Here is a 20527-nt window from a genome sequence, read left to right as displayed (position 1 = left end):
CATCCTTCATTGGTGTGTGAATGTGATTTACACATTAGTGCTGCCAAACTGTCTGGCAACGAAACATGCAAATGACATTCGACAGCTTGTAAAGTGCCGCCTTGCAGGCTTCTCTGATGGGATTAGAAACAAACTTCCATGTACTTCACTATCTAGGATGCAGGCAGAATTAAGAGCAAATATCCTAGGTAGCAAAAAAACCCAAAATACATTTATTTGTTTCTGGACATTTGTCTCGTATGTTAATGTCATATTTTGGGCCAAACAAAGGTACACAATTGAATTTTTTTCATTGAATTCCTTCTTTTTGTCAAATGTTATCAAATGTCTCATCTTGTGCTGACGCATGTCCTCATTCTGCATCAACTAAAGTGTTTTAAGCCCTGCCCAACCTACCAGCCCAACCAGCAGACACAAAATGATTTAATTAATAGCGCAAACTGATTAGTGGATGTGTGACATGTATTCCAATCTGGAACGCAACTCTTCTTTCATATTTGATTTTGTACTTTCAATAACAATGGTTCAAATATGCAGTTTCATGGGGCTTACATCAAAGCCTGTCAACATGCATAAGTAATGATCTTTTTCAATTTTCTTAATCCACCATATCTTTTGTTGTCACAGCCTTTTCTTTCAGTGTTTAGTCAGATGGTCTTTTAATGAGCGCTTCATCATAGCTGCTGACTGCTGACACCAAGGGGTGATAACATGTCAGTACATGAAGCAGAGCAGTTGATAGGTTTGTCTCCTAATTCCAAGGTTGCTGGTTCAATGCTCTACAAGTCTTTGGTACAGCAGACCCACTTAACCCAATGTAGTGCCCAGCGGTGTGTTCAGGTAGATACTCAGTGGAAGGTTTACACCGGTGGGGGTGGGGGGGTCAATTCCCCAAGGGAATTAATACGATAAAATCAAGCTTCTTGTACAAGAGTGTTGACACCTGAAGGGCACCACTAGTTTGTGAATAGTCCGCGTGTTGACACAGATCAAGTGAATAAGTAAAACCCCTTCACCATTTACAAAGTGGAGCTCTGTGGCCCTCAGTGGGATGAAGCAGTTCAGAAGATGGTCAGTTGGTCTTGAGGTCACACCAAAGGTTGTTTTAAAGTCTACATTTGTGGGATAGGAGTACTTAACGGTTGTTCTGTTTCGTCTAAATAACACATGAAGACTGCGTTTCACATAATTTAATATATGCACCAGAAAAACCAAGAATAAAGACCAAGCCACATGAATGCACTTTGTCACGTTGCACCGCTAACTCTTCACAATGATCCCCACCACGATGCGCCTGGGTTCCGTGTGCACACTTGTGTGCCTCTTCAGGTTGGACTTGCTGTTGAACCTCTTGCCACAGATGTCACACCCATATGGCCTCTCACCCGTGTGGATCCTCATGTGTCTCTTCAGGTCCACCTGCTGTGTGAAGATCTTCTCGCACACGTCGCAGCCGAAGGGTTTCTCGCCCGTGTGGACCAGCAAGTGTCTCTTCAGGTGTGTATTCAGATTGAATCTCTTGCTGCAGAAGTCACACTCGAATGGCTTCTCACCCGTGTGGACCTTCATGTGTCTGTTGAGGGTCCCCGGGCCCCCAAAGCTCTTTTGGCAGACCTGGCAGGAGAAGGGCTTCTCCCCCGTGTGGACTCTGATGTGTGTGGTGAGATTGCTCTGCTGGCTAAAGCTTTTCCCACACTCTGTGCAGGTGAATGGCTTCTCACCCGTGTGAACCCTCATGTGTGTTTTCAGATGTGGCTCTCTGTTAAAACTCTGTCCACACACATTACAGCTGAAGATCTTCTCCACCGGCTGTGTGTTTGCTTTCAAACTTTTCTCTTTCACCGTGCTTTTTTCTGAATGAGCCTTCAAGTGTTTCATGAGCGATCGTTTGTGGGCGTAAAGCCGATCGCACTGCGGGCAGCTGAAGGGTTTATTTGCTGGGTTTCCCACCTCCGAGGTTTCCTCGCCCTCCTTCAGCTTGTTCCTATGGTCAGGGCCAGAGTCCGATAAAGGTTCCTCCTCCTCCTCACCATCATCCACACTGACTTCAGCCTCAGAGGAGTCTGCATTCTTCTCATTAACGTTTGATCCTCCATCAGTTTCTCTATTCAGTTTATTGGAGCTGCTGCCTGGAAGATTTGATTCTTCTTCCTTGTCTTCAGTCTTCACAGTCACCACCGTGAACGGGAACCTGCTGAGCTCTTCCTCCTCTTCCTCCGGTTCCTTCTTTATGTGGCAGAGATCCGGGTCCTCCTGCTCACCGGGGCTCCAGGGAATCTCCTCTTTAACCACCAACACCTGCTGGACATCGACGGGCAACCCTGAAACACAGTGAGAGTGTTTGTTTAGGACACGGGTTCTCATAAGTCCCGTTTCCACCGCACGAAAGGGCATACAGAAACCTGAGCTACTTTCTCTACCTCACAGTGTTAGATTATTTTAAGACTGATAAAAATCAATAACTAAAATGTTTAAGTATAAAACAGCTTCTTTAAGATGCTCACTCGCTCACACTTATTTCCATTCAAGTGTTGTGGGATAAATCTTGTGAAGCAGGAAGTGAATTTGAATTCCTTCAATCTGAATCTGAGCAGTCTAATTTGAAATTTAATCTATTGGTTTGAATGTGTACCACAATAAAATTGAAATGGTATTTCATGCAATTGAAAATTCAGCTTCCCATTTCATTCCGACTTTTCAGTTTCACTTCCCTCCATTCAGATTCAGATTTTTGTTCAAATGTTTTATGCCACACATCTGGGACCTGGCGCCAGGCAAAACCAGTCCAATGCAGACAAGTCAATTTTTACTCCAGCATCGCAATTTAAGTTCTTTACCCGACCTAAACGCCTCAGACACAAATAATTATTGGAAATAAGATGTGCTCAGTGTCTTGGCCAGCTGGCACAACGGGACAAACCTCTGTGGGCCGACGCCGTCACTCCTGGACCTGGAACCTTTATAATCCAGACATTTAGAATAACAATTGTCTTTATGTCATAGTGATGTGTGGAGTTCCTTAAGCTGCTCCTATTTTTAAACAATGCCTTTGTCTTGCAAAAACCCACCTCACTACGGTCTCAGGACATGTCCTGTAATTTGACACCAGCCTCTTTGTCTGGCACATATTTAATATATTGGCTGTGAAAGAAAATGCAGCAAAACCAAACATTTCTCTTTTAAAGATCAGTCAATTTAATACAATTATTAGACCCATCCCTTCAAATGTCTTAACATTTAGGAAACATTAGTCACATCTCGCCACACACATTCAAATGACTTTTTCTTCTTTCCTTCATTGTCCTCTAAAATAGTTTTTTCACCGTCAGACTTGCTTCGCTCCTCTTAGTTAACCCATTTGCTTCATGAATCAAGACCTTTGTCTCTTTAAGGCCCCCCTTCTTGCAGTATTGAATGCTAGTAATTTGACACCAGCCTCTTCATCTTGCAGCTGCCTCAGTCCCAAATGTGCTCTGCCTGCAGCCGATGACCTTATAAGGAAGAACTCGACAGAGTGAGGAACAGACTGAACTTCATCATCTCAAAGGTTTCCATCCAATTTCCCAAACTTTCTATACCTTCAATACAAACTGTTTACATTTTAACATCACAGGAATGTAAGAATGTACAGAAAAAGCACGATGGGTTCACCTTACTCAACTCAATTTTATTTATAAAGCGCTTTAAGCAGCCGTAGCTGAGACAAAGTGCTGTACATTGAAATAAAAATATAAGAGGCAAAATAAAAACATTAAAACAATAAAAAAAAGTTAAAGCAATAAAAACAATCAGATGGTAAAACAATAAACAAAACATAAAAAGTTAAAACAATTAAAAAAAATAACGCCCCAAAAAAACCGAAGGCACCAAAAACAGAGCAAAGTCTCACGCTGAGGTAAAAGCAAAAGAATAAAAATTGGTTTTTAAGACGAGTTTCAAACCTTACTTTATACTTCAGTGAAAATTAAAGGTTAAAATAGAGAAATCTTTTCATTTATGTGTCTTAGATATAAATATAAACAGTCCAAGTTCTTGGGGTCACTAATTCATTATTAAAAAATGAAAAGTAATTTTCCATTCATAGAACTGCTAAACAGCTCATGGAAAACCAAAAATCAACACTTGACTGTGAAAACAGCACAAAGTTGCACTGGATGTTTTTAAATGCCTTCATGTATTGTTAGCCAGCATTTCTGCACAAAATAAAATATAACGCCTTATTTGATTTAAATGATATAAAACCATTTTATGCATCAAATCAGTGCATGTGATGCAGAAATACTCCAATTAGTCTAATAAAGCTGTTATTGAGACTGGAACCCCACAATGTAGAAAATTTTGATTTATCTATTCAATTCTTCTTCTTCTTTTTGCAATAATAAACTCCAGTATAACTTGATGTTTGGCTGTAAACCGTCCAGGTGGAACTCACGCGTCACTTGGCGTTTCTGAACCGGAGATGTGACATTAGTGAGCCCTCCAGCCCGCTAGCAGTTAGCTCCCCAACACTCGGCTTGCTCTACCTACCGGAGCTTTGGCTCGTCACGACGCCCCGCGGCTGGAACCGATCCCCGGTCTTCATGGTGACTCCCCTCGGGTGACCCGGGCAAACCCCGAGCAGTTACTACACCCGGACCGGGACCCGGACCCGGAGCGTGAAGGCCCACTTCCTGTCCAGCTTGCCCTGGTGACGTCACGATCCCCGATTGGCTGAGGAGCCGCGTGCGCAAAGTACGAGTGACACACTGCGTCCTGATTGGCTGATAGAAAAGTCAGAGAAAGTCAGCCACAATACCTTATATTTTAATTTGTAGTTAATTTCAATTTCTACAAAAAATATTCACACAAGCCAGAGTTTGGACTCGCATTTCTTTTAAGTTATGATTTTTATTTTTAAAAAAGAAGACAGAATGTCCCCTTTAATTTCACAATGGAAGGTGAATTGATAGTGACTTTGATAAGCCAGCCACCCCCCCCAAGTTACTTCAAAGTCATTCTATTCTATTCTATTCTCAATGTTTATTTATTATTAGGATCGTCCCAGGAAAAAAAGGCAAACATTTATGATGTTAATTTTTTTCATTTGACTGAGACAAAAATGAAATAAAATAAGGTAATAATAATCATATCAGGAGTCTCAATCATTTTCTTTGAAATACTGAAATCCAAGAGAGATTTCAGATAATTTTTTCTTGATTTCGTCTCACTTTAATCTTGGATATGCTTTTGTGTGTGGGTTGGATCTTATCTCCTGTCTGTTGGTTTCATTGCGTCTAACTATTATTCTCACAGTCTATTATGTGTTCCCTGAATTTGGCTTTTATTGTATCAGAACAAGAATAATCAGAGTAGAACTAAAACCTTTAATGCGTTTCATTAATTAATTGAATATTTATATTTTGCACCCATTCTACATAATATTTTTCTCTCTTAATCTTCGGCAACTGTTTAATAGTTTTAGTAAACGTCTTTGAATAAGAGATGGAAGAAAAATATAAACACAGGAAGACTTTTTTTTTTTCGTGGTATTTGGTTATTTTTTAACAGGCATCAGCACAGACACCTATCTGGTCCATCGTCTGAAACGAAGCAATATATAAACATCACGAGTTCAAACTCTGAACATTAAAAAAACGGGTTTGAGTGTGGATTGTTTTTAGAATGTCACTGTAAACTTACCCGGAGGTAAGAATAATAACCTCGTAATTGTGATGCAGAGCGTTTCTGAACCGGCTCGCTGTTGGCGCTTGTCGAGAAATGTTTAAGTTACGATTATTAACGGAGACTACTAATTGTCGTTTATCCTTACGAAGTGGATTAGGTTAGCTCCGAGTACTACAAAAACATGTTGACCAACATTAGTATGTCGATAACTCCTCGGTTTAGAGGTTTTAAGCGACAAGCGAAATGTAGAGATATGAATGTGGCACCCGGACGGTTTATAGCGACGCACACATCCAGTTTGCACTGTTATTGTTATTGTTAGTATTTAATATATTTAAACAGAACGTCCGTCAAAAATCGAACACATGTCAAAATGTTGGTGCAAGTAAATGGTGAAATCAGCGATTTCTAACTGTTTATTGTTTTTCTTTACATCAAATAAATTACATATTTTCTGTAAATCCAAAATAATCAATGTGCTGCAACATGAATAACTCTTGTTTTGTAACAACTTGTTTGTTATTTATCTGCTAAACCCTACTCACAGCCACATATATCTGTAATATCTAAAATAAATTAATAGTTGTGATTTTATTAGTATTAATATCATTTTTGTGTTCACATACCTGTGTTTTTCAGCATTTCTTGTTGATGGCCAGCAGCCCTTGGTGTTGTAGGTCCAGTTGGAGCTCAGGAGCAGTAGCATGCAATGGAGGGAGACAGAAAGCTCAGCAAAGCTGTGTTGCTTAGTAACGTATGTATGTATGTATGTATGTATGTATGTATGTATGTATGTATGTATGTATGTATGTATGTATGTATGTATGTGTGTTTGGGTGGTTGAACCTGGGCACAGAGATGATACAAAAGTGTTAATGCAGAGTATCCCTCGGCAGAGAACACACCAGAGCAACCAGAAATCTTTGACTCTTCTGTGGGAAAAGGATTTCCCCATTTAATCCTATTGTCCCATCCATACAGGTCCAGGACTCTTCTGGAGTAAACATGTCTAAACAGGAGGCCATGAGAAAGCTGGTGAAACAGCAGCTGGACGCAGCAGCAGAAGAAATAATTAAACTTTTTGAAAGTACAATCATAGATTATGAGAGGAAGCTGTCTGACTGTAAAAAGAGAAAGCGACGCCACACAATACAGGAGGCTGGAAACACTGGTGCACCTCAGCTGTCCACATCAGGTTTGTACCTCCTCACTCGCCATATTAGCTGTCACCATTTCAGCTACAATTTTCTGGAGGTTCATTGTTTGAAGTTGACTAACAAATCTGAGTTGCTTGAACCCAGTTCAGTGTCATGACGGTAGATCTGGTTTAGCCCAGTTGTATGATCATGTTTCACCAGCTTACCAACCGGTTATCTTCAGTATTGACCCGGCTCATTGACTGGAATGTTTAGAGACCGTGTAAAAGATTGACTGAGTGGCTAGAAACCTTGCTTGAATACTTTCATCATCATGACAGTATTGTTCCTGGTTTCTTGGCTCAACAGTTTTGTATTTTAAGGCATAATTAATTATCCTTATTTCACATGGTTGCAACAGATTCAATGTTGTCACGTAAACTAACTGCACCATCCTCATGACCCTGACCGTCGCCTGCAGCTCTAGCTAACCCTGACCCTGCAGCGTTGCCCAGGAACCAATCACTAGTTCAAGACAAGTACACTAAAAACAAAATAGCATAACAGCTGGGTGACAAATGGCTTCTACATACATTTAATTTTGTTTTAGGTAAACAACACATTGTTGTTGTTGCAAATTAAACTTTTTCAGTGGAATAATCTTCTAGTGTTTGTGTGCAATTACCCTGATTTTTTTTGTGTGTGTTTTTAAAAATACAACACTTCAATTTTCAATATTTGGGAACAGACGTCTCAAACCTGTATTTAATTCACATTCAAATGACCAATGATCCATTTTCTGCCACTTATCCAGGCCGGGTGGCGGAGGCAGCAGTTCGAGCAGAGCTGCCCAGACTGCTCATTATTTTGGTGTGACAGGCTGGGCAGACAGTTATGTTTTCTGTTGTTTCATGATCTGCTTCATGCTTTTAAATGTTTATGTCAAGCATTTTGAAGAAAACCTGTTTATAATGAAAAAAGCATCTTATGTTTGGCTGTTGGTATGTCTTTGTGTCTCTTCTGTTTGCAGATGTTCAACAGGCAGACATTTTACATCCATGCAGCCCTGCTGACACCCAGCAGGATTCAGACCTCCACTCTGTGAAGTTGGAACAGGAGGAGCTTGCGACCTATCAGGAAGGAGAGCAGCTCCCCAAGCTCGGGGAAGAGGAGGAAGAGGAGGAGGAGGAGGAGGAGGAGGAGGAGGGGAGCAGGTGTCTGGTCACTGCTGTCCATGTGAAAAGTGAAGACACACGGCAGAGTGCTGATGTGGACTGTCAAGGACTGAGCACTGACTGGAGGATGTCCAACACCTTTGAGAATGAAGTGAGAATCGAAGAAGTTGAGTCTCTGTTTGACTCTGAAACTGATGATAATGATGACGATAGCTGGCAGAAGTCACTGCCCATTTTTGAATCTGAAACTTCAAACTTTGACAGGAGCACGGGGATAAGAGCAGTGACGAAGGCGAGTGTGAACGCTGATGCCAAAACCATTGTGGTCGTCCCGGAGAGTCTCTTCAAGCAGCCTTGTCAGAGACATGTGTCTTATAACTCAGGAATTCCTCTGAGCCATTTACTGGGTGATAAACGTTTAAGGCTGATGCAGGACATGGAGTCACAGGTGAAGGTCCCCACAGGTGAGAAAGTGTTTGGCTGTGACATCTGCAGACAAACATTTAACCGGAAGGCGAACCTCAGGGCGCACATGGGCGTTCACACCGGAGAGAAACCGTTCCAGTGTGACGAATGCGGGAAGAGATTCAGACACCCATTCAACTTCAGGCGGCACATGAGAGTCCACTCTGGCGAAAAGCCCTTTGGATGCCAAATCTGCAGCAAGAGATTCACTGAGCAGGGCGTCTTGATCAGCCACATGAATGTGCACACAGGCAGGAAACCTTTCAAATGTGAGCTGTGCAGCCGGGCATTCCTCAAGAAGTCCTATCTGAAGTCGCACATGATGGTCCACACGGGAGAGAAACCCTTCAGCTGTGCTGTGTGTGCACGAGGCTTCACCAGAAAGGGAGACCTGAAGAGACACATGTTGGTCCACAAGAAGCCAAATAGCTCATGTCCAGAGGGAACTCAAGAAGGCACACCCCCCCAAGATCATGTCCCTGAAGTCCCGCATGGACTGCCTCCAGGACATGATGCAGATCCCCTCTCTGACCTCTGACTGGCCAAAATATTACATTCAGTGTGTCTAACATGTGACCTGAAGTCGGTTTCAGTCACTTAAAAATGTCAAAATATTCATCAAGGCGTTAAATAAGAGTGATGTTCCTCATTCGTCCATGGGGGGAGGGGGGGGGGGGGTGCGCACTGTTCCTGTCAGAGTGGCGGTCATGACAACGGTCTCAAAACTAAAGAGCACAGGGCAAAAAACTCATCAAACCAGACTGTGGTGAATGTGTGAAACATGTTAAAGGCTGCATAAAGAGCTGACATTGCACCTTTTTCTTAACATTTCAGGTTAATTCTGACAGTTATTTAAAAAACTGCATTTAGTGTGCATCCTTTCAGAATGTAATGCATTTTAATATACACAAAAACCAAAAGCATAATTTTGAGTTGTCAGTTTTTCTGTGCTCTTGTTGAGTTTGATTGAAAACATTGATTATGGACTCTAGATTGTTCATTAAACATGTTTGTGAGCTCGAGAGTCATGTTGTTGGTTTTTTTACTGCTTTGCCTCCATGATTGTATTTTAATAAAAATAAAATTGCTTTTCTTGTAAAAATCCAAACAAAACATTGATGCAGTTGCAGAAGGTTATGAACTACAGACACATTTCTCTAACAAATTTGAAGTAATGTTTTGTACAGCCTGAATTGGTTTCTTTTCACTGCTTATCCAGGAGAATTCTGAGAAGGTGCGACAGGCTGCAGACCACCAGTGAGAGGCTCCACTGTCACGCTGCCTCCTCCACTGTCATGTTGACTTTATTTCTACTAAAACTTTCCCATATTGCATCGAAAGATGATCAAACTTCTGGTTTAGTACCCTTGTTTGTATCGTCGCTCACTTCAGCTTACTACTGGTGTTGTAGTTATTAAAACTGATCTCAGAGGATTACCATCCAGAATATTGAGGCTATAAGACTTTCCCGATACCAACATTGCAGGAACAGCCTGGAGGCTCCACTGGTCCCTGGATGGCTGATATGATGCAGTCTGATAGTCTCAGCTTCCATGTGGTCCCACTTTAAAATACTTGTGTCAGTGTCGGTTCTTATGTTTTATTGCAGTTTTATTGGTGAGATACAAACAGCAGCCTATAGTTTACTGGGAGAATCAGTGGAAGTAGATTTGAATTGAAAGAGAGTGGAGTGGAATAAGTTCAATAGTATTTTACTGACCCGACCTTGAAAACATCAGGACATCATTTTATTTAGTTTTTCTTGTAGTATTTTATTGAGCTGACCCTAAAACACAGTGTCTGTGCTTTCTGCAACTCTCATCCATGATTCATCTGAGGTGAGTGACTGAATCAGTTAAAACTGGCAAATGGATGACTTTTAACATTTCTATTCCTTCTGTTTCTTGTTTCCCTGTGATGGCAGTACCTGAGGGCTGCTGGTCCCTTCCAGAGGCATCATGTTTGACAACCCAATCAAGAGACAACCCCCCCCCAATCGAATTATATTACAGAGACAACAGAGATGTACAAAGAATGTTTGTTTGGTTAGGGTTAAATTATTTTCTTGAAAATACATTAGCTTATATGTGTGCCATTGCTTCATTACACATCTGGGATTGCTTGAAGTTGAGCATTTTTCACCATTGTTTTGTTTAGTTTTCTTTGAGAAAATGTTTTGGAAGAAGAGCTACAATGCAATAGATGACTCAGTGGCGTTCACAGCTCAGACTGTTTGCAGCAGCAGGTTCCTGGCCGTCTGGTGCAGGCAACAGGCAGAAACTCTGGATCCAGCTTTACAATGAGGAAACATTCAGTGTTGATAGAAATAGAATACAATTATTTTGTTGTATTTGCACAATGAAATTAAAAATAATAGCTCTCATAGAAAACAGTGCCAACAACGGAAAAGTGCATGATAATTAGTGTATTGGTGTGAAAAACAACAAAGATCCATAAAACTGCAAAAATAAATAGAATAGTGCAGACATAAAACCTATATATATATATATATATATATATATATAAACCTACAGTCCCCAGGGGGTATTTACAGGAAAGCGGATAAAACAGCAGTTCAGGGTTCGTTGGTGTTTGAGGCATTCAGGGCGACAGCAGCTCTGGGGAGGAAACCGTTTTTAAGTCGGTTTGTTTTTGTCATTATTGCCCTGAAACACCTCCCTGATGCCAGAATTTCAAAGAGATGACAGTGGTGTGATGAGACCCTGAGGATGTTGTGGGCTCTCCTGAGCTCTCCACTTTGCTCTGCACCACCTGGAGCAACAGCAGAGCTACGTCCGGATGCTCTTTGTGGATTACAGTTCTGCCTTTAATACAATAATACCGGACAATAAGGCCTCCCACCCCCTCACATGTGCCTGGATTAAGGACTTTCTCTCCAACCGGCCCCAGACTGTGAGACTTGGCCCCCACCTCTCCTCCACCCGCACGCTGAGTTCCCCATAGGGCTGTGTGCTGAGCCCTCTCCTGTACTGCCTCTACACCTACGACTGCAGTCCGACCCACAACAACAACCTCATAGTGAAGTTCGCGGACGACACTACGGTGGTCGGACTCATCTCGAAGGGGGGCGAGGCAGCCTACAGAGAGGAGGTCTGGAAGCTGGCAGACTGGTGCTCAGAGAACAACCTTGCTCTGAACACCAAGAAAACTAAGGAGATCATCGTCGACTTCAGGAAACACAGCACCGACCGAGCCCCCCTCTACATCAACGGCAAGTGTGTGGAGAGGGTCCACACCTTCCGGTTTCTTGGCGTCCTCATCTCCAACAACATCTCCTGGACAGAGAACATCACTGCAATCAGTAAGAAGGCTCAGCAGTGGCTGCACTTCCTCAAGAAGTACAACCTGGACTCCAACCTGCTGCTGACCTTCTACCGCTCATCCATTGAGAGCCTGCTGACATACTGCATCACAACATGGTATGGCAGCTGCACTGCTGCAGACAGGGAGAGGCTCCAGAGAGTGGTAAAGACAGCACAGAGGATCGTCGGCTGCCCTCTCCCCTCCCTGACGGACATTTACACCTCCCGCTGCCTCAGCAGAGCCATGAACATCATGAAGGACAGCTCCCACCCTGGCTCTGACCTGTTTGACCTGCGGCCCTCAGGAAGGTGCTACAGGGTCATCAGGTCTAAGACAAACAGACTCAAGAACAGTTTTTTCTCCAAAGCCATAACCACTGTGAACTCTCATCTGCACTGACTTTACAGTCTAGCACCTCTCTGTGTGCATTCCTTTCATTACGTTCCATACCCACCTAATGTGAACACAACTGGTCTACACTTTATAATGTGCAATAATACTTTATAATGTGCAACATAATTTTTACTTTCCACCCACAATGTGAACACATCTGTATATAGTATCATATTTATTTCCTGTAAATTACACACAACATATTGTATTGCTCTCAGGACTGGACTGTGCACCTTACCTCCTTTACACCCCCACCCTCCTTTTTGCACTATTTTCCTTACTATGTTTGTAGTGTGTTTCAGGACATTTAACCACATCGGTGGTTTGTAGTGTGTTTCAGGACATTTAACCACAGCCGGTGGTTTGTAGTGTGTTTCAGGACATTTAACCACAGCCAGTGGTTTGTAGTGTGTTTCAGGACATTTAATCACAGCCAGTGGTTTGTAGTGTGTTTCAGGACATTTAATCACAGCCAGTGGTTTGTAGGGTGTTTCAGGACATTTAACCACAGCCAGTGGTTTGTAGTGTGTTTCAGGACATTTAATCACAGCCAGTGGTTTGTAGTGTGTTTCAGGACATTTAACCACAGCCAGTGGTTTGTAGTGTGTTTCAGGACATTTAATCACAGCCAGTGGTTTGTAGTGTGTTTCAGGACATTTAATCACAGCCAGTGGTTTGTAGGGTGTTTCAGGACATTTAATCACAGCCAGTGGTTTGTAGTGTGTTTCAGGACATTTAACCACAGCCAGTGGTTTGTAGTGTGTTTCAGGACATTTAATCACAGCCAGTGGTTTGTAGTGTGTTTCAGGACATTTAACCACAGCCAGTGGTTTGTAGTGTGTTTCAGGACATTTAATCACAGCCAGTGGTTTGTAGTGTGTTTCAGGACATTTAACCACAGCCAGTGGTTTGTAGTGTGTTTCAGGACATTTAACCACAGCCAGTGGTTTGTAGTGTGTTTCAGGACATTTAATCACAGCCAGTGGTTTGTAGTGTGTTTCAGGACATTTAACCACAGCCAGTGGTTTGTAGTGTGTTTCAGGACATTTAACCACAGCCAGTGGTTTGTAGTGTGTTTCAGGACATTTAACCACAGCCAGTGGTTTGTAGTGTGTTTCAGGACATTTAACCACAGCCAGTGGTTTGTAGTGTGTTTCAGGACATTTAATCACAGCCGGTGGTTAAATGTCAGGATCTTCCTTTCTATACACTTTGGCCAGGTAACGCCCACCTGGAGCCTCGCGCTCCCTTTAGCTATATTCATAAATCTCAGGATATTCCAGTTCTTTAGTTATGGGACGGTGATGCTGGTTCCATTGTAACCAAGACTAATTTGAGAGTACGAGTTAAAAATGGGGCAATTCACAGTGCTTTACAAATAATAATAAAAAATATTGATAAAAGAAATAAGTTAAAGCTTTAAAAAAATATATTTAAGAATTTTGATCTCCGGATCAAAATGACAGTTTAGTTTTTCAGTTAAGCAACAGCGCATCTGGTTTAATTGTATGTATAGGTGTTTGGCACAAATGCAAAGTCTCCAACTCTGCCAGTCTTCAATTATTTAATGAACCTTTTTCTTTGTCACACCTGTTCTAACTCTTTTAGTTATTTGATGGTGGTCTCCCTTGTTCAGTTTTCCACTGCAGGACACTCTAGAGAAGTGGCTTATCCAGGAATGATTGTTCCTGAGCTATTGGATAATCAGAATTGAGTCACTGTGGTGGAGGCAGAAGTAAACTGATGAGTGATGTAATTGTTTCTACTGCATGTGTCTGACGGGGTGGCAACAGGAAGTAAGTTGTGAAAGGAAGTCTGCAAGAAGAGGGCGGAGTCTATAAAAAGGAGTGGTTGGCTCACCTGAGCATTCTTCCTGCACTGAGACACACCTGAGTGAGAGCAGCTGAGGCAGCATTTGTTTGGTGTCTCAATTGGTGAATTCAATTGCAAAACATCTTAAAATGGTTCAAAGTCTTATTTTATAATGTATGAGCTGAAGTGGTTCGACTTAGTTTTTGATTTGATAAATATTTAAAATGTATAATTTGTTGGACTTTTTAGATTCCGAACACCTGCATGTCTTCAACTGTGGGAGAGACGGTTCCAGTCTGGCAAGGTAGATTTTTGCAGGTGAGTGTTTCTACTGGATATATATTTCATTGCTAAATAATTTGACCTTAAAATTTGTCAGGTGAGTCTTTCTACTACAAGTGTATTTCAATTGTCATGGCATGTTTTACATCTTTCACTTCTGTTAGGCTTTGGAGTTGGAGTGTGGAGCCGTGTTGGACTGGAAAATCACTGCATGTACGGCGCCCAACGCAACAAGGTAGAATTGCATGTAGCATCACACAATACATATCCAAATAAAAATCTTATGCACTTGTATTTTGAAGGATAATTGTTAATCCAATGCATTGGTTGCTGTAGCAAGTTGCAGATCTTTTCGACACAGAACTTTTACTTCTGGGTACCATGGACGCATGCAGCGCTATGGTTGGTGTCCCAATTGACTCTGGTGTCTGCTGCTGACTGTGGTGATGGTGTGGGAATAAACACTGAAAAAACTAATGATTCAACTGACTGCTGAGGGGTTTGTGGCTAAATGTGAAAGGCTGAACACTGTCCAAGGCTAACCCTAACCTAGCAGCCAGCATAGGGGATGGCATCCAAGGTTTCATGTCAAACAACTTGTTTAAAAATGGTGACGGAGCTGGTTGGGTTGTGCAATGATGCCACATGCACATGTGAAAGTTTGTTGGGTTTCGTTTCCCCTGATTGAAAGGGGAGAACCTGAAAGTTGTTTGAAAACAATGGTGTTCAACAAGAAACATTTCTGAGGTGCAACTGGGTTTCAATGGAAGTCAAGCATATAATTGTGGTGCTGACAAATCAATGGGTAAAAGTGTTAAATGAAGCACCTTCAGTTGCATTAAGAGCAGATGCAGAAAAGGCTGCAGGCATTGCTCGTGCTGGTTTTTTTTTTTTTTTTAAAGGAAAGGCATGCTTTGGCGGAGCAGGAAGAATGACTAAGGAAGAGCCACTTGGAAGTAAAAATTGCTGCAACAACTGCGAAATCATCTGTCAAATGCCATATACTGACTGTTCTCAAGCCTCTTAAAGTAAAGAGCTATTATGTGAAGAAGTAAAATGACATCTGTCAGAGCCTTCAATCCAGCAACTCAACCTTGGAAATTCCTGGACCTGGAGGACTCAACTATCACAAACGGAGGATGTGAGAATGAAGGAGAATGTCCAATGGAGTCAATCTCCTCAACCATCCAGTCATGACCACATGGAGGAAAAGGAAAGCAGACCAACAATTTTCACCCCAGGCATGTGGACATAAAGGAGTTAGAGGACTGGTGTATCCCATCCATTCTTCCATGAGCAAAAACAACTTGGAAGTGTCATGATGGGAACTTTTGCCTTCTCAGACCCAGGAAGTTCATCTACCTTCTCAGTCATCAGTTCAGTATCTCCTTGATGTGTATTTTGATGGTGACTGTAGGAGCCGTATCATGCAATGTTTCATTGCTGATGTCACGTGGGTGTTGCTGATGTGGGTTGATTGGAAGGTTTCTATTGTCCTGTGTGGCAGAGGGTGACTTGGGATTGCATTTTTGTTGAATGTATCGTATATCATATAGTATCATTGTATATTCAAATGTCCATATTGTCATTTAAACTCCAGTGAGAAAGATGTTCCTTCTCTGCCTGACAGTCCAAATAAACCTGTACACTAAAGAACACAAGTGGGGTGTTCTGTGGAACGAGTCAGCGGTGCAGAATTCCAACTTCAGCCCATGACTTTTGTTGGTTAGAAGTCGCGACGGTGACAATGTTGTCAAACTGTTTCTCAAGTCTTTTCTTCAGGTGTCGTCAGCCAATGATTTTGAGCCAGGTGAGTGTCTACTGCACATGTGTGGAACTCCAGTCCTCGAGGGCCGCAGCCCTGCACGGTTTGGATGTCTCCCTGCTTCCACACAGCTGATTGCAATGAGCAGCTCGTTATCTGGCTTTGTGCTGAATGTGGTGATGAAGCATCAGGACATTCAGTGGAGGGAGACGTGGAAAACGTGCAGAGCTTCGGCCCTCGAGGATCTGTTTGACACCCCTGGTCTACTGGATATGCATTTCAATGGTGATATTGTGACTCTATTCCTTTTCTGTTCTCCAGGTGTCGTCATGCTAATGGAAAACAATTTCGAGTTGGTGTTTAAGACATGGAGCTTAAATGCTTTGGAGTCAGGTGAGTGTTTCTACTGGCTGTTTATTTCAATGATTGACTAACATTTATTCTGTTCTCTAGGTGACATCAGTCTAATGGCCAATGATTTAGAGCCACATGTTTCTCTTGGACATCAAGGCCAAACGGTTTGGAGCCAGGTGAGTATTTCAATTAGATGTACATTTCAATAGTGAGAGTATCTTTGTAAAAATGTTTTTCTCCAGGTGACATTGGCCTAATGGCCAACAGTTTGGAGCCAGGTGAGTGTTTCTATTGGAGTTGTGTTTCAATAATATTTGACTTGATTTATTTTCTCCAGGTGACATCAGCTGAAAGGCTCCAGGTGTGTTTTTATACTGCATGTCACGGCCAAATACTTCGGAGCCAGGTGGGTGTTTCTTCTGGATGTGCATTTCAATGGTGATATTTTAACTTGCATTATTTTCTGTTCTTCAGGTGTCACCAGACCAATGGCCAACCGTTTGGAGCCAGGTGAGTGTTTCTACTGGATATACATTTAAATGGTTAAGAATTTGACTCTATTCCTTTTCTGTTCTTCAGGTGACATCAGTCTAGTGGCCAATGATTTGGAGTCAGGTGAATGGTTCTACTGGCGGTGGAGGCCAAATGCTTTAGAGCCAGGTGAGTCGATCTGCTATATCTGTATTTGAATGGTCACAGCATTTTGATTTACATCTTTCACTTCTCCTCCTATGCTGGGCTTTGGAGTTGGAGTGTGGAGTCATGTTGGAGTAGTGTTGGACTGGAAAATCAATGCATGCATGGCGTCCAAAGCAAGGAGGTATAATTGCGTGTAGCATCACACAATACAAATAAAAATCATATGCACTTGTATTTTGAAGGGTAGTTGGTAATCCAATGCATTGGTTGCTGTAGCAAGTTACAGGACTTTTTGACTGACTGACACTGAACTTTTACTTCCTGGTTACCATGGAAGCATGCAGCGCTATGGCTAATGTCCCTATTGACTCTGGTGTGTCCATCGTTAATGGTGTGGGAATAAACACTGAAAAAACAGTCAACTGACTGCTGAGAGGTCTGTGGCTAAATGTGAAAGGCTCAGCTGAACCTAGCAGCCAGCATAGGGGATGGCAGCCAAGGTTTCATGTCAAACAAATTATTAAAAAGAAAATGGTGACGGAGCTGGTTCGTTTGTGCAATGATGCTGCATGCGTATGTGAAAGTTTGTTGGGTTTCATTTCCCCGATTTAAAATAAACAAAAAATCCTGAAAGTTGCTTGAAAGCAAAAATGGTGTTCAACAAGGAATGTGTTTGAGGTGCAACTGGGTTTCAAACAATGGTGATGCACATTATGGTGTTTCAAATGTTGTTGACAAATAACCAATGGGCAAAAGTGTAAAATGCAGCACTGCTACATGCATTTCTCATGCTGCATTTTTAAATAAAGGTCTGCTTTGGAGGAGCAGGAAGAATAACTAAGGTGGAAGAGCTGCTTGACTTGGAAGGAAACATTACTGCAACAACTGCAAAAAGGATTCATCAAATGCAAGATACTGGATGTTCCCAAGCTGGTTAAAAAGTAATGAGCTATAATTTGAAGAAGTAAAATGACATCTGTCAGAGCCTTAAATCCAGCAACTCAACCTTGGAAACTCCTGGACCTGGAGGACTCAAACTATCACAAACGGAGGATGTGAGAATGAAGGAGAATGTCCAATGGAGTCAATCTCCTCAACCATCCAGTCATGACCACATGGAGGAAAAGGAAAGCAGACCAACAATTTTCACCCCAGGCATGTGGACATAAAGGAGTTGGAGGACTGGTGTATCCCATCCATTCTTCAGTGAAACAACTTGGAAGTGACATGATGGGAACTTTTGCCTTCTCTGACTCGGGAAGCTTGTCAACATTTTACTCTGGTCATCTAATGCAGAAGGTGAACATCACTGGAGTGAAATCTTCCTTTTCACCATGGGGTGGGAGGCAGTCATTCCAGGCTGCTCTTTAACTGGTTTGGAGGTGGCTGGTTTGGGCAGCAAGAACTTCTGTCCTGTTCAAGAGTGATAGAGAAGGGAGGGGAATTGGGGTTGCATATATTTTTGAACATATTGTATCATATATTCATATCCATATTGTCATAACTTGAACTTTAGTGAGACATTTTTTTTAAGTCACTACAGTGACAATGTTTTAAAAAATGTTTCTCCTAAGTCTTTAGATCATCAATCCAATGGCCATGTGGGTGTTTCTCTTAGAAATCAAGGTCAAGAGGTCTGGAGCCAGGTGAGTGCTTCTACTGGATGTTTATTTCCATGGTGATATTTTGACTTGATTGCTTCTGTTCTCCAGGTGCCATCACACGAATGGCCTACAATTTCGAGTTGTTGAGCTTAAATGCTTTAGAGTCAGGTGAGTGTATTGATGTGTATTTCAATGATTGACTAATTTATTCTGTTCTCTAGGTGACATCAGCCTATTGGCCAATTATTTAGAGCCACATGTTTCTCTTGGACATCAAGGCCAAACGGTTTGGAGCCAGGTGAGTGTTTCAACTGGAGGTGGAGACTAAATGCTTCAGAGCCAGGTGAGTGTTTCTACTGGATGTTTATTTCCATGGTGATATTTTGACTTGATTCCTTCTGTTCTCCAGGTGTCATCACCCGACTGGCCTACAATTTTGAGTTGGTGTTCTTGATGTAGAGCTCAAATGCTTTGGAGTCAGGTGAGTGTTTCTACTGGATGTTTGTTTCAATGATGATTGACTAAACATTTCTGTTCTTCAGGTGACATCAGCCTCATGACCAATGATTTAGAGCCACATGGATGTTTCTCTTGGACATCAAGGCTAAACGGTTTGGAGCCAGGTGAGTGTTCCAATTAGATGTACATTTCAAAGGTGAGAGTATCTTTGTAAAAATGTTTTACTCCAGGTGACATTGGCCTAATGGCTAACAGTTTGGAGCCAGGTGAGTGTTTCTACTGGATGTTTGTTTCAATGATGATTGACTAAACATTTATTCTGTTCTCTAGGTGACATCAGCCCCATGACCAATGATTTAGAGCCACATGGATGTTTCTCATGGACATCAAGGCCAAACAGTTTGGAGCCAGGTGAGTGTTTCTACTAGATCAGTATTTCAATGGTGACAGCATGTTGGCTTGCATATTTTACTTCTCATCCTATGCTGGGCTTTGTAGTTGGTGTGGAGCAGTGTTGGAGTGTTCTTGGAGCCGCATGGACATGAAAATCCCTGCATGCATGGCGCCCAACGCAAGGAGGTAGATTTCCATGTAGCGTCACACAATGTCTAAATAAAAATCATTTGCACTTGTATTTGCAAGAATAGTTGTTAATTCAATGCATTGGTTGCTATAGCAAGTTGCAGGACTTTTTGACACTGAACTTTTACTTCCCGATTACCATGGAGGTATGCAGCGCTATGATTGATGTCCCCATTGACTCTGGTGTCTGCCGCTGATTGCAGTGATGGTGTGGGAATAAACACTGAAAAAACACATGATTCAACTGACTGCTGAGGGGTTTGTGGCTAAATGTGAAGGGCTGAAAACTGTCAAAGGCTAACCCTAACCTAGCAGCCAGCATAGGGGATGGCATCCAAGGTTTCATGTCAAACAACAAATTGTTAAAAAGAAAATGGTGATGGAGCTGGATCGGTTGTGCAATGTCACATGCATACATGAAAGTTTCTTTGGTTTAAAGTTCCCCTGATTTAAAAACGGAACCTGAAAGTTGTTGAAAGAAATGGTGTTCAACATGAAATGTATTTCTGAGGTGCAACTGGGTTGTAAACAATGGTGATGCACATAATTATGGTGGTGGATCAAATGTTGACAAATCAAGATAAAAGTATAAAATCCAGCCCCTCTTCTACTGCAGTAAGAGCAGATGCTGAAAAGGCTGCATTTGTGAAGGAAAGATATGCTTTGGAGGAGCAGAAAGAATAACGGAGGAAGAGCTGCTTGACCTGGAAGCAAACCTTGCTGCAACATCTGCAAAACAACCAGTCAAATGCCAGAGAAACTGGATGTTCCCAAGCCTCTTAAAAAGCAATGAGCTCTTATTGTGAAAAGTAAAATGACATCTGTCGGAACCTTTAATCCAGCAGCTCAACCTTGGAAATGCCTGGACATGGA

At 42.0% G+C, this 20527-nt stretch overlaps 2 protein-coding genes across 2 annotated transcripts; one reads left to right on the top strand and one right to left on the bottom strand.

Moving 5' to 3' along the window:
• Positions 1–7: 7 nt before the first annotated feature.
• LOC308145701 (uncharacterized protein) lies at positions 8–4646 on the bottom strand. Its single transcript, XM_080517215.1, has 2 exons — positions 4528–4646; positions 8–2321 (listed from the first exon to the last, which is right to left on the bottom strand). The coding sequence occupies exons 1-2, from the start codon at positions 4580–4582 to the stop codon at positions 1261–1263; spliced, it is 1116 nt and encodes a 371-aa protein (XP_080373341.1). The 5' UTR covers positions 4583–4646; the 3' UTR covers positions 8–1260.
• Positions 4647–5596: 950 nt separating this feature from the next.
• On the top strand, positions 5597–9090 carry LOC308145699 (uncharacterized protein). Its single transcript, XM_080517211.1, has 4 exons — positions 5597–5685; positions 6304–6418; positions 6646–6859; positions 7831–9090. The coding sequence occupies exons 2-4, from the start codon at positions 6374–6376 to the stop codon at positions 8976–8978; spliced, it is 1407 nt and encodes a 468-aa protein (XP_080373337.1). The 5' UTR covers positions 5597–5685; positions 6304–6373; the 3' UTR covers positions 8979–9090.
• The last annotated feature ends 11437 nt before the right edge of the window (positions 9091–20527 follow it).

This window comes from Blennius ocellaris, assembly GCF_963422515.1.
Source record: "Blennius ocellaris genome assembly, chromosome: 21".
Classification (NCBI taxonomy): domain Eukaryota; kingdom Metazoa; phylum Chordata; class Actinopteri; order Blenniiformes; family Blenniidae; genus Blennius; species Blennius ocellaris.
This window is presented reverse-complemented; position numbering and strand designations above follow the sequence as displayed.